General features: G+C 42.6%; 1 protein-coding gene across 6 annotated transcripts in view; it reads right to left on the bottom strand.

Moving 5' to 3' along the window:
* FAT3 (FAT atypical cadherin 3) overlaps positions 1-12,035 on the bottom strand; it is a 558,201-nt gene that overhangs the window by 142,877 nt on the left and 403,289 nt on the right. For 4 of the 6 annotated variants that reach the window (XM_074956538.1, XM_074956570.1, XM_074956554.1 and 1 more), the window contains exons 6-7: positions 7,995-8,205; positions 7,512-7,580 (exon numbers count right to left, since the gene is read on the bottom strand). In XM_074956538.1, coding sequence (XP_074812639.1) covers positions 7,512-7,580; positions 7,995-8,205 — 280 coding nt within the window. The remainder of the gene's footprint in view (positions 1-7,511; positions 7,581-7,994; positions 8,206-12,035) is intronic. The other 2 variants (XM_074956563.1, XM_074956579.1) reach the window with 1 other exon arrangement.

Raw genomic sequence — 12,035 nt, 5'->3', positions numbered from 1 at the left:
TTTGGAGGTATTTTTAAGTTAACCTAAAAAAGAGAGAGGTCATCTCCCAATTAATGTTTTTAATTGATTTACTTGGGAAATACTGCATGAAAAAAAAAATCAACTCCGGGAAAAAAAATCATTTGAAGAAGCGAGTTTGCAGATGGTTGCAAGGAAACCTGGGCTGAAACGAAGCTAGCCTTGGGACAGTCTGCTCTTTTCAAAGAGAATGTTTCACACTGATAACCGTGAGAAATAAAATGAAAGTCTTTAATACGAAATGCTTAATAACTATCTTAATGAGCAATCAAAAATCATATGTTATCAGCACACACTTCCAAGGAAACTCTGCCTTTAAAACTTCCAAAAAGTTAAAACTGAGAGATTAGCAAATACAAGTTTTTAAATGCCCTTTCCTTGCTTGCCAAGTATAGTGTTTAGGATGAGGACAATGCAGATTGTTCAACACTGTGCCACAAATAACACCCATCTGTCCTTGCTCTATGAGTCACAGACAACTTTGACTAACTCCATAATCTCTTCCTAAAATTAATAAACTTAATTCAATTGGATTAATAGTATAGGCTCTCATATTGCCTTCCAAAATTATATTCATGATATATTTCTCTCCCTCTCTCTCTTTCTCCTGTCCCTCCCACCAATCAGCAGGGGCTGGGCTGTGTTTATTTTTCATGGTTCAGTTTTGTATTAAATAGTGTTACTGAAAAAAAGCTAGGTCAAAGAACTGGATCTGCATTTTAGGGTGAGGTTTGCTATCAGCCCAATCTCTATTGGGATTGAGGGCCATATTTATGGGTAGTTTGTATTTCGCATCAGCTGTGGACAACAGAGAATTTGTCACTTGATTATTTCATTTAGGGGAATGACCTATCACTCAGTCTGAGATATTTGGATTGTGCCTCTCTTCTAGCATACACACCAGAGGCAAGTCAAATTCATGTCTCAGAGTTCCAGGGTTTAGCCGCACTGCAAACAATCCCTCACCAGGTGAGTGTTTCCAAAAGCGTATTGAAATGCTGACGCCTTACTAATAAATTAGCTATAAATTCTTAATTGTAACAGTGTGTACAAATGTATTCACTACATACATGGACTCCAAGAAGGCAATGACAGAAGCAACCAAAGGAATTTCCTCAAGTGGGACAGAATGGGGAACAGGTGTTTCCCAGAAACAAAATCATAACAAGGTTTTGCTTCTGGAACCTGCCTCTCCCCAGTCCGAGACTTCAGAGATGTACAAAGCAATGCAGAAACAATACTAGGAAAGGACGGATAAAGTAAGACAGAAAGAAAAATAATTCTTGCCTTCACTACAAATTAGTGGAATTAAATTATTTTGTGACCAGTGCTTGGACCTACTTTCTTCCAAAGGATGATTTCATGGGATGGCTACGGAGGTGGCAGCTTTACAGATTTCCTTTGTGGTGGCTCCTCATGTTCTTGCTATGGAACGTACTTAAAGGGCTCCAATCCCCTCTGCAAGTATTTTATTTGCAGCTGTGTAAACTTCAGTGATGCAGTTTCATACATAGCTACAGAATATTTAGAAGCTTTCAAGAAGAGGAATTTAGGATGAGAGGAGACAAGCAAGGATGATATCTGCCTCCACTGTGCAATTCTATTAAGGCAAACCACTGAGGGTGGGGGAAAAGCACTCTGCTATGATCCTGGAACAGCCGGTTTCCTGTGCCTGATCTTTCTACCTTGGCAATGGTAACAGAATGTTTTGCAACCTCTTGCGTAAACCAAGAAGGTGGAAGATCTCCATGAACTCAAGGGTCAACCTAATACCCTAGAGGAGTATCCCAGTTTATTTAGGGTTTGGCCCTGGTATAAAAGATCCTGCCTACTAAGCAGACACCTATGCAACAGGCCTATGAGATCTTAGCAGCACGGGCTTCTTTGCCAACTTGGGATGAGGAAAATGATGGCTGCTTCCTCTTTTGTCTTTTGAGTCACTCTAGTGACTTGAGTCACTTCCTAGTATAGTACGGAGCAGGAGGAGGTGTATAGAAGCTGAATTGGGACACCTGTGAGCCAGAGCTTCTGTTCCCTTGGTGAAGATGAGATTCAGCTGCATCTCTTGACTGGCTGTAAATAGAGCCAGGGGGAAGGTATGCTATTTGGTATCAACTGGAATGCTTCTTGGCTTAGGGGCTATTCCCAGTTACGTATCTGCTGATGGCTTAGCTCAGAGGTGGGCAAACTACGGCCCGCGGGACTGTCCTACCCGGCCCTTGAGCTCCCGGCTGGGGAAGCTAGCCCCCAGCCCTTCCCCTGCCGTCTCCCCTCCGCAGCCTCAGCTCGCCGTGCTGCCAGCACTCTGGGTGGCGGGGCTGCCAGCTCCTGCTGGGCAGTGCAGCAGCATGGCTGGCTCTGGCCGGGAGGTGTGGCTGCCAGTCCTGCTGCTCTGAGCGGCATGGTAAGGGGGCGAGGAGTGCTCAGGGGACTGGGAACAGGGGGGGTTGGATAGGTGTGGGAGTCCCGGGGGGCCTGTCAGGGAGCGGGGGTGTGGCTAGGGGTCAGGGAAGTCAGAGGACAGGGAGCAGGGGGGGTTAGATAAGGAGTGGGGTCCCGGGGGGGCAGTCAGGGGACAAGGAGCAGGGGGGGTTGGATGGGTCAGGAGATCTGATGGGGGGCAGTCAGGGGACAGGAAGTGGGAGGGGGCAGGAGCCAGGCTGTTTGGGGAGGCACAGCCTTCCCTACCTGGCCCTCCAACCCCAATGTGGCCCTCAGGCCAAAAAGTTTGCCCACCCCTGGCTTAGCCAGTCCGCTCTTGCATTTTATATCTTCTTCATGTGCATCAACCGGAAAGAAGCTAGAGAACCTTCTGCCCACCAAAGAACCTGCCTCATTCTGGCAGTTAGAACTCAAAGCTACTGGTGTCCTCTTGCTGATTTCTATATCATCTTATCTGACTGAATCAGGAAATGGCCCCTTTCTCAGGTGGCCCCTGAAGTGGAGGAGGGTCAGCCTGACGATTTTTATCTCTAGGAAGTTGGTGTTCTAGAGAGTTTGACTTTGTCCCTGATCACTGTGTGCTGTGGTTCCCCAAGCATGATCCTTCATGGTGAGGAGCTGGCATCCACGGTCAGGAAGTAGGGATTTCAACTCTGATGGAAGACTCCTACTATCACATAGGCTTTTCATTTCAACCACAGGCCTGCCACAGATGCAGACTGGGGAAACTGCTAAATTGGAGGTGCGATTTTTGTGTAGTCTTGCATGTGGGGTGACCAAGAAGACATAGGAGCTGCATGTAAATCTGGATGGGTGAAACTCAGACACTTCTTGGAGATTAGCACCTGCATCTTGCTGAATGAGATTTTCCTGTATCTAGAAGACTGGCCACCTTCCTTGTATCTGTTTTGAAACCTAACTATGTGATCACCTGTGAGGGAATCAGGGATTTTTTTTAGCTGATCAGAGACCCATGTTCCTGAAGCATGGAGAGGATCTTTTGGGTTGCTGGCTTCTTGTCATGGTGCTCTTAAAACAGTACCAGCTCAGAACAGGCACATGTGACTTTCTAGACAGAATTAGCCTGGCTAATATTATCATCAAAACCTTCGTGAACACCCTTGCTGCAAAGGACAGGCTGAACGGAAGGGTTTTATAATGCTAGAGGCAATTCCAAGGGTGAACCTGAGAAACTGCCAATTGCAGGGCCTGATGGATACGTATACTGTAGCGCTCGTGAGGAAATATGACATGCTTTTTATCTTTTCTTTTGCATTTTCTTCGGTTTCCACTCTGGATTTTTTACTTTATCTTTAGAGGGAGAAATATAGAAAGTAGAAGGTGTAAGAGCCATGCGTCCCTGCTTTGCTGAGAAGTAATTTAAAATTAAAACAGGCGTGTATTCCTGTAAGAGACCATATCTTCCTCTGGGAAGGAGGGGAAAGCATGTCAGACTTCTGTGAAAATGACTCTATTACCCACTGATGTGTATTGAAGGAAACTCTAGAGCTTTTCCCCTTTGAAGAGGACTGGACCAGGATAGTGGGGTTGGAGATATTCCTGAGAAATCCCTGATTGCAGAGGGTGGTGTTTGTTATCAAGTCCCAGACATGATACTCGACAATACTGAGTTTAGTGAGGTATCTACAGGCTGAAGTGGGGGTGGATTTCTCAGCCCTTTCTCCTGATGCCCTCGGGCAGCGTGTGCCTGGTTCAGTTGCTGGGCAGGTCTCCTCACAGATGGAGCAACTCTGGGTGTACATGGAGCAACTCTGGGTGAGCAGGGTCTCATACAGCCTGCTCTGTCATGATGTGGAGGGCAAGAGAAAAGGAGTCTGGTGAGTGCTTCTAATTCAGGGAGCAGAGCCCCAAAATAATATTTGTCCCAAGGCGTGGGGAGGGGGGAATCTTGCTTAGTCTTGCCCCAAAGTGAGTTAGAAAACCTAGGATGCTAATAGAAAAACATGGGACAGCTGAACCACTGTCCTGTATGCAGTACTGGAGGCACAATGATGGAAAGGGAATGGACAGATTCCAGGGTCCCAAGGAAGAGTCTAAACTGCCTCTGACATTTGCAGAAAGAAAGGTACAGCCCAAATTACTCAGACTCAGGGAGAGGTCAGGATCAGAAATTTAGCTTTCTAGTTCTGGCAGATCTAAAATAAATCTATATGCTGACAAAACAGGTACCAAGTACTCTGAATTCAACTGCAGCATTCAGTTAAAACATGGTGTATTTTAGAAATATTAGTAACACAACATGCAAAGCAAGACTTCATACGTAGCACATTATCTTAGAAAGAGAAGGACACTGCAGAGATATTTTGAATTTCAGCAAAGTAACTGTTAGTAGCAAATCCAAGGCTGTGATTCTCCTGAAAAGCTGAGTATGGGGCAGAAAATAAGGTGTAGGGGGAAAAAAACCCCAAGAAATATAGTACACAGTTCTCATAGCAGATGATTCAAAAGAGGCTGGGGAATCATGTTTTTGGCACACAATGAAAATTGGTGCAATGTGGTTTGCATAGGAAAAAGTTTACATTATTATTAGCCAGGGATCCCGAAATTACTGGAATTCATAACGGGGTAGGAAGGTCCTGCTCTAGTTTTAAAAGTTGCCTGTCCTTTTAAAGGCCTACATCAGGAGTAGGAGGAAGGGATGGAGAGAGACCTAATGGGAAAGTGTCAGAGGGGTTTTGTGCAACATGCTACTCAAGCAACAATCGGCACCGTGCAGCTCAGCTAATGCAGGGAAAGTAGCACATTAATTACCGTACCACTCCCACGACCAGTGCAAAGGGGTGAAAGAGACAGAGACAGAGGGCTCAGTTTACATGGGAACAAAAATAATTTCAACTGTTTTGGAGCTTCTATTCCATTGAAAATGAGTTTCTTATCAAACAGTGATTAAATATAACAAAAACTGAGAAAATGGGCTCTTGTGTTCAGGGCCTTCACAATGCAGTGCTGTGGGCTCTGTGTGACCTGACAGATAAATTCAATACATGCTGAAAACAGAAACTGGGTTTGACTTTTCAACCATTATTGATTAGAAGGGCCCAAATAGAAGGCAGCCTCCTATGTGAGGAGGTGAATTCCAAATTAAACAAACAGGCAAGTAGATATCAGAAAAAAATAATGAAGGGAAATGATTACACTGGGAGATTCTGGTCCTTATTTATTTTATGAAGCCAATAAATTTAAAGGTTGAACTCGAAACTCTGGGTTAAATCAGGCACTTGCATAAGCATGCAGGGCTCCGTTGACTTTACTGTGGGAAGTTCATGGAGATGCAAGTGCAAAATTCAGATCAGGGCAAGGTTGCTGCCATCTTTTTGCGTGGCTCACAAACAGCTGTCTGGAGCCATCAGTCCCTCCAAGCTTCCGTACGGTAACTGACACTGATTAGAAGCAGCTAAATTAATCTAAACATAAATACTAGACTGTAAGCTCTTTGTGGCAGGGACCATATTTTTGTTCTTTGTTTGCACAGCACCAAGCACACTGGGGTCCTGGTTCATGCCTGCTGCTACCAGGCACTACTGCAGTAGAAATACTACTTCTAATAAAGTAGATGGCCATAGGCGCAGACGAGGGAATCGACCCTGCAATGTACTGAGAGGTGCCGAGTGCCCAGAATACCTATTAAAGTCAATGGAAATTAGGCGCTCAACACCTCTTGGTACTGGCTAACATCAAACCCTAGAGCCTTTATGGACAATGTTAGTTGGTTTTTGTTTTTTGGTTTTTTTTGGGGGGGGGAGGGGAGGGAAATAAACTAAAACCGATTTTAAAAAGTATTTAAGCTATTCTAGCTGTAAGTACTGTATTAAATTACCAACTACGGGCTCTAATTACCATGCATGCTCTTCATCAGCCATCTCTTTGTGGGGGCAAACATGTTGAGCATCATTACGAGGAGGTGCTGGAACAGGAATAATTACAATGATGCGTAAGAATGTAGCTGGAAAGCAGCAGCCTTCTCTCAGACTTAAAGTTGAGAGCATTATAATGAGAGTGGTGGGATTCACTGAGCAAAAGACAAAACAGGATGAAGGGCAGAGAAGTCCAACAAGAAGTTCGAGTTCAAAAAGTGACAAAGTCAATATGGGGGGAGGGGGGCCTCCCGTGGGAGGATAGTTAGGGTCAGCAAGAGGAAGGGAATGTAAACGTGATGCTAATATAAACTGCTCAGACTGTGCTAAAACTATCGAAGAATGCAAGGGAAGACATTAGATGTGTTTTGCTCTTCTCAAAGGGCTAACGGGAACCCAAGAGCACGACAGCACTGGGTTTAGTTTTAATGATGTTTGGCATCTCAGAAACCCAGCTACAGATACAAGAGGAAACAACAGTTTTCCTTCCTGATCTGCACAAATTAAGGACAGAAAGGTTACAGAGCTGTTAAGTGAGTTGCCCAAAGCCACACAAATAAATCAATGGCAGAGCTGGGAACAGACCTCAGGAATGCTGACTCTTAGTTCCCTGTTCCAGCTGCTAAGCAATACTCCTTCTTCCCTCTTTTTCTGATATCCACAGACCTACTGCATTTGCCTTTGCATTTAAAATACCACCACTGTCATGCCCTCTCCTGCCTTTTACCAACCATGCTTGCTTTCCTTTTCCCCACCTTTATAAGCAAAGTTATGGAAGGCAAATTAGGCAATTTTGTGCTTGAAATCTCACATCTAAACTGATTTCACTTTGTCAGCTTGCATTCAAGTGGATCATTTTGGTGGCTCCACTTGCAACCCACATGCTGACGCTGCTCATGCCTAATTTTTTTCTTCCATTTCCCATTTTAAAAGGACAGCATTGAACTGTAAAACCTTTGAATTTTTTTTGGTTAAATTGTGAAAATCCGTGAATAAAGGGCTAATAATTGGATATGATAAAATCTGTCATAGAAAAGAATGTATCCAGTCCATCCTGTCACAGGCACTTATGAAAGGTGTCATATAATTTGCTTCAAAGAACTTGTAAAAAAAGAAAAGAAAAAAAAGGCAGCTTGGATAGTTGTACTTTAGCAAATGTGTTTGCACTAAGGGTACCTTCTGTTGAACAGTTCTGCCCACAAGCTGTCTGTAGAATATAGAACATCTCTCGAGCATGCTTGCCACCTTGAAGCAGGGCAGTCGGAAGCAGAAAAAAAAGAACAGAATGCAGAAAAAAAGGTGAAGAAAAGAGAGAAATGAGGGACAGCAAGTCTAAGTACCATAAATACATTTAGAAATGAGATTAGCAAAGTATGACAATAGAATTTAAATGACAGACAACATCAAGATTGCAGTAAATAACATACTATGAAAAAAAAAACAATCCAGCCATACAGCGCTTTCTTTTCAGCTTAGCTAAGGAGTCATAACAAAAGCATGAGTATTATTATTATTATATTATTAAATTAGGCATTTTCATTTCAGCATGTCACATTTTTAATTTGGGTAATAATTCACTGTTAGTTTTCTCACTCTCAAAACCACACATCCTGAGATGTTTTTCTTGATACCTATTCACAGCACTGAGTTCAAACTTACCGACTACATCAAACCACAAAGGTATGTTAGCGGGTTGCACAGAGACCACTCCCACAATTTCCGTCACTTTATCGCTTTCCATGACAGTGAAGTTGTAGAAGGGCTCATCAAAAGTCAGTGATACAGGTGAGGGTACGGGTTTCTTAATCCACTCAATATGGAGGCGTGCAGTTGAAGACTTCTGGGGTCGTCCATTGTCCACTGCTTTTATCTGTTACGCATAGAGAGAACACATACGGTGCCTTAACATGCTGCTCTGTCAATGCATCTTGAGTATATTCCTGCCACCAGAGTAAAGTTGGGTTTATTTCTGTGGAAATTTTCAACAAAAATGAAAATTCATTTTTTGTCAAAATTTTTCATGTAAAAGTTTGATCTTTCAGTGAAAATCAAAATGTTCTGATTTGGAAATGCTGCTGGCCTCATGGGAGTTGTATTCTGAGGACCTCATGCTCCCTTTTGGTCCAGGCTCCCTGGCTGGACTACAACCCCCAGCATGCACCACAGTTATTCCTCCTGGTGAGGGAGGTGGTTGCATCATGAGAGCCCCTGGTCATGGTGAATCATGGGGAACATAGCCCAGCCAGGGAGGACAATGGGGACTTGAGGAAACTGAACTACAACCCTTCATGAGGAACTGTGACAAGATATCTGGCTGAAAATATTTCAGTTTTCAGCCTAAATATGTAAGTTTTCCATAGTTTCATAGGGTTACGGTCTGAAGGGACCTCAAGGCCAATAAATTTCACCCAAAATCAAAAATTTCTACAGATACTTTTCACTTGGTAAAATCTCTTTTAGTTGAAAACTCAATTTTGCACTATTTTTTTTTAACTAAGTAACTAACTTAGTTGCATCCGACGAAGTGGGTATTCACCCACGAAAGCTCACGCTCCAATATGTCTGTTAGTCTATAAGGTGCCACAGGACTCTTTGCCGCTTTAACTAACTAAAGTGACATGCCCAATACCTGAGATACAATTTAAGTCTAAAGGGATTGTTACTGCTTCTTGGTCTTCTCTGCAGTTCTGAGACAGCGAGGAGAACTTGATAAAATAAAATTATGTCAGGGGTTTGAAGCAATCCTTGCTATGCGGAAGGGATAGAAACCACTACAGCTGGCACTGTCAAATAACACCATCAATATTGTAGAGATGCGTGAACTCACAAAACAAATATTGAATACAGAGGGCTTTCAGCATGGTAGATGCTGATGATGACTTCAATATCCTATACAGGCTCTTTTCACCCATAGCTTAACTCCATAGATTTTACAACTGCTGCAGTTTTTGTGAGATATTGGGCATTAATATTTTGTCATTCAAATGGGAAAATAGCAAGATGGCATTCACACTAGTGAGATGTAAAGGTCTATATCTGCTTGCCATGCCAGTACTAAAAAGATCTGCTAAAAGCAACAGACAAGTAAGAATCTCAGCTTTCTAACAGTACATGTCAGATGTTTCTAGTCAAATAATTCACATTTTTAACCTGGTTTCAGAGTAACAGCCGTGTTAGTCTGTATTTGCAAAAAGAAAAGGAGTACTTGTGGCACCTTAGAGACTAACCAATGTATTTGAGCATAAGCTTTCGTGAGCTACAGCTCACTTCATAACCTGTTATTGGTGCCTGTGTCTACCAGTGCTTTATTGATACTGGTCCAGAATTGGACTAGTGTTATTTTCATTATCTTCTCTAGAAGCCTTTTCTAAAATGTAATAGGCTTTCGCTGTCAGGAAGTTTGACCTGGGTTCTATTCCTGGCTTTGCCACTAAGCTACTGGGTGACCTTTGGGAAGTCACTTCACAACTGTATGCCTCATTTTCCACATTTGTAAAATGGAGATAATGATATTTACCTTTGCACGTTGAGACCTGCTGATGAGAAGCATTATATAAGAGGTAAGTATTATTATTAATAATCTTCCCAAAATTTCCCTTAATTTCACCCCATTACTCCTATTTCCAGTCTAAATAATTTCTATATCTTATGTTCACACTGTTGTTATTATTTTCATCATTATTTGTATTACTGGAGTCCTACTCGGAGATTCCAACTGAGACAGCAGACCTACTTTGGCAGGTACTGTACAAACACAAATATGGTCCATGACATGACACATATGTGGACCAATGGCCTTTTTTGCTATCGCACTTGGACAGCAAAACTATTAACTTTTCAGTATGCTATATCCTTCAGTCTCTTACAGTACTATGTTTTGGATTATTTCAACCCATTTTCCAAAATGATTACTTTCTTCCTGTGTTTCAGTTTCTCTAGATCTATTTATGTTGCTTCTCTGCCCTCAGTGTTCACAATTCCTCCTAACTTAGTATTAATTCTTCTTATTATTTATATTATACTATCAATGTGCATGGTGCGTGATAAGCGTGATCCTTGCCTGGAATAGTTTACAATCTAGGGGCTGGTCTATACCAAGATTTAGTGCGTGGCAAGCTGGGGTGTAAATCTATAGCACTCTAGCCTGCTATGTGCTAACTGGCTGCATGGACCCTCTGGCCATGTGCTAAACGTTCCATAGTTCACTTTGATCTACCGCTGTTTCAGCATGCAGTAGGTCAAAACATACTGCAGAACTTTTAGTGAGAGGCAGCAGGGTTCATATGGTGACTTACTGTGCAGCATCCTATAGGGCTAGCCCATTGATTTACAGTGCAGCTTACAGCACAGTAACTGTCCAGATAGACAAGCCCTGTGTGTACAAAAAGACGTGGGATGACAAACATCTGGGTAAGAGAAGGGAGGATGGGGGTTACAAATACCATTTCATGTGGGTGTGTTGGTCAGTTATGTAAACATCCGGAGAGTCTGGCTAGTTTTTCTTTATTTTAGTGTGTTTTCGAGTTACACACTATAGGAGATATTTATAAATATATATCACTATACCGTGAACTAATGTGATTAACACACTTTTAAAAAGGCTGGAAGTATTTGCCTGAAACACCTTATCCTGTTAGCCAGTGTTGATCTTGCTGGGAAATAGATAAAGGGGGTCTGGTGAACTGTAACAGGTGGTTTGCTGGGAAATAGATTAAGGTGGTCTGGTGAACTATAGCAGATGGTTTGTTACTCTACTTGGATTTACGAGGGATGGGCTCTTTAGAGAGAGAGGAACAAGGCTGTATCCTGAGCAGTCCTGGGGTAGATTCCAAGTTGGAACTCGGCCTGGGGAGAAGACTTGAGCTGAACTTTACATTATTTTATTAATAAAGCCAACTGCCAGGAAGTGAGAGACCTGGCTCACAGTGTGAGATCTGAAAGGCACCTGGTCAGAGTGCTGTTTACGCTGACACCTAGATCCCTGATGAAGATGTGAAATAAAACGGGATGAAACATCCATCGATGTGGCACACTACTAGACACCTGCGCCCACTCAATACTTTGCTGTTTATCATTAGCCTTTGTTTAAGTGCCTACCACCAATCGTTTTCAATCACACAAGAATGTTTCAATACATATGGATTTCTGGAGTTCATATGCCCCTAAATTTGATTCTATCAAAAAATACCACACATCTCTTGTCTCTCTCAGGCCTGGTCTGCACACAGTTTTTGTGTCCCATAACTATTTTGGTTAAGGCAGTGATTTTTTTTTTTACTGAAATAGTTATTCCAGTGCAACCCCTAGTGTGGGTGAAGTTACACCAGTGTAAAAGTGCTTTATATCAGTATAGATTATTCCACTTCACTTACAAGCATAAGCCCAGGGCCAAACAGAGAGTGGGGGCCAGGAGGGCCATTTGGCCTGGGCCTCAAGCTCAAAGGGGGCCTCAAATTTAAACACTTGATATAGATTTTTCCTCAATAATTAGTGCATTTGCGCAGAAAAAGGCTAGAAAAGAATTTGTTAAATAAAAAAAAATTCAAATTATGTCTCACTTTTTTTGGTGCCTTATTTTGTTTTCATGTGTCGTCATTTTTTATTTTTATTATGGCTAGGGGCCTCAAAAGCCGGAAGTGGCCCGGGCCTCTCTGGATCTCTGAGAGGGCCTGCATAAGTCATGCTAGTATAATTACTTTT

This window comes from Natator depressus, chromosome 1 (genome assembly GCF_965152275.1).
Source record: "Natator depressus isolate rNatDep1 chromosome 1, rNatDep2.hap1, whole genome shotgun sequence".
Classification (NCBI taxonomy): Eukaryota; Metazoa; Chordata; order Testudines; family Cheloniidae; genus Natator; species Natator depressus.
Note: the sequence above shows the minus strand (reverse complement) of the source record. Positions and strands in the feature narration are given on the sequence as shown.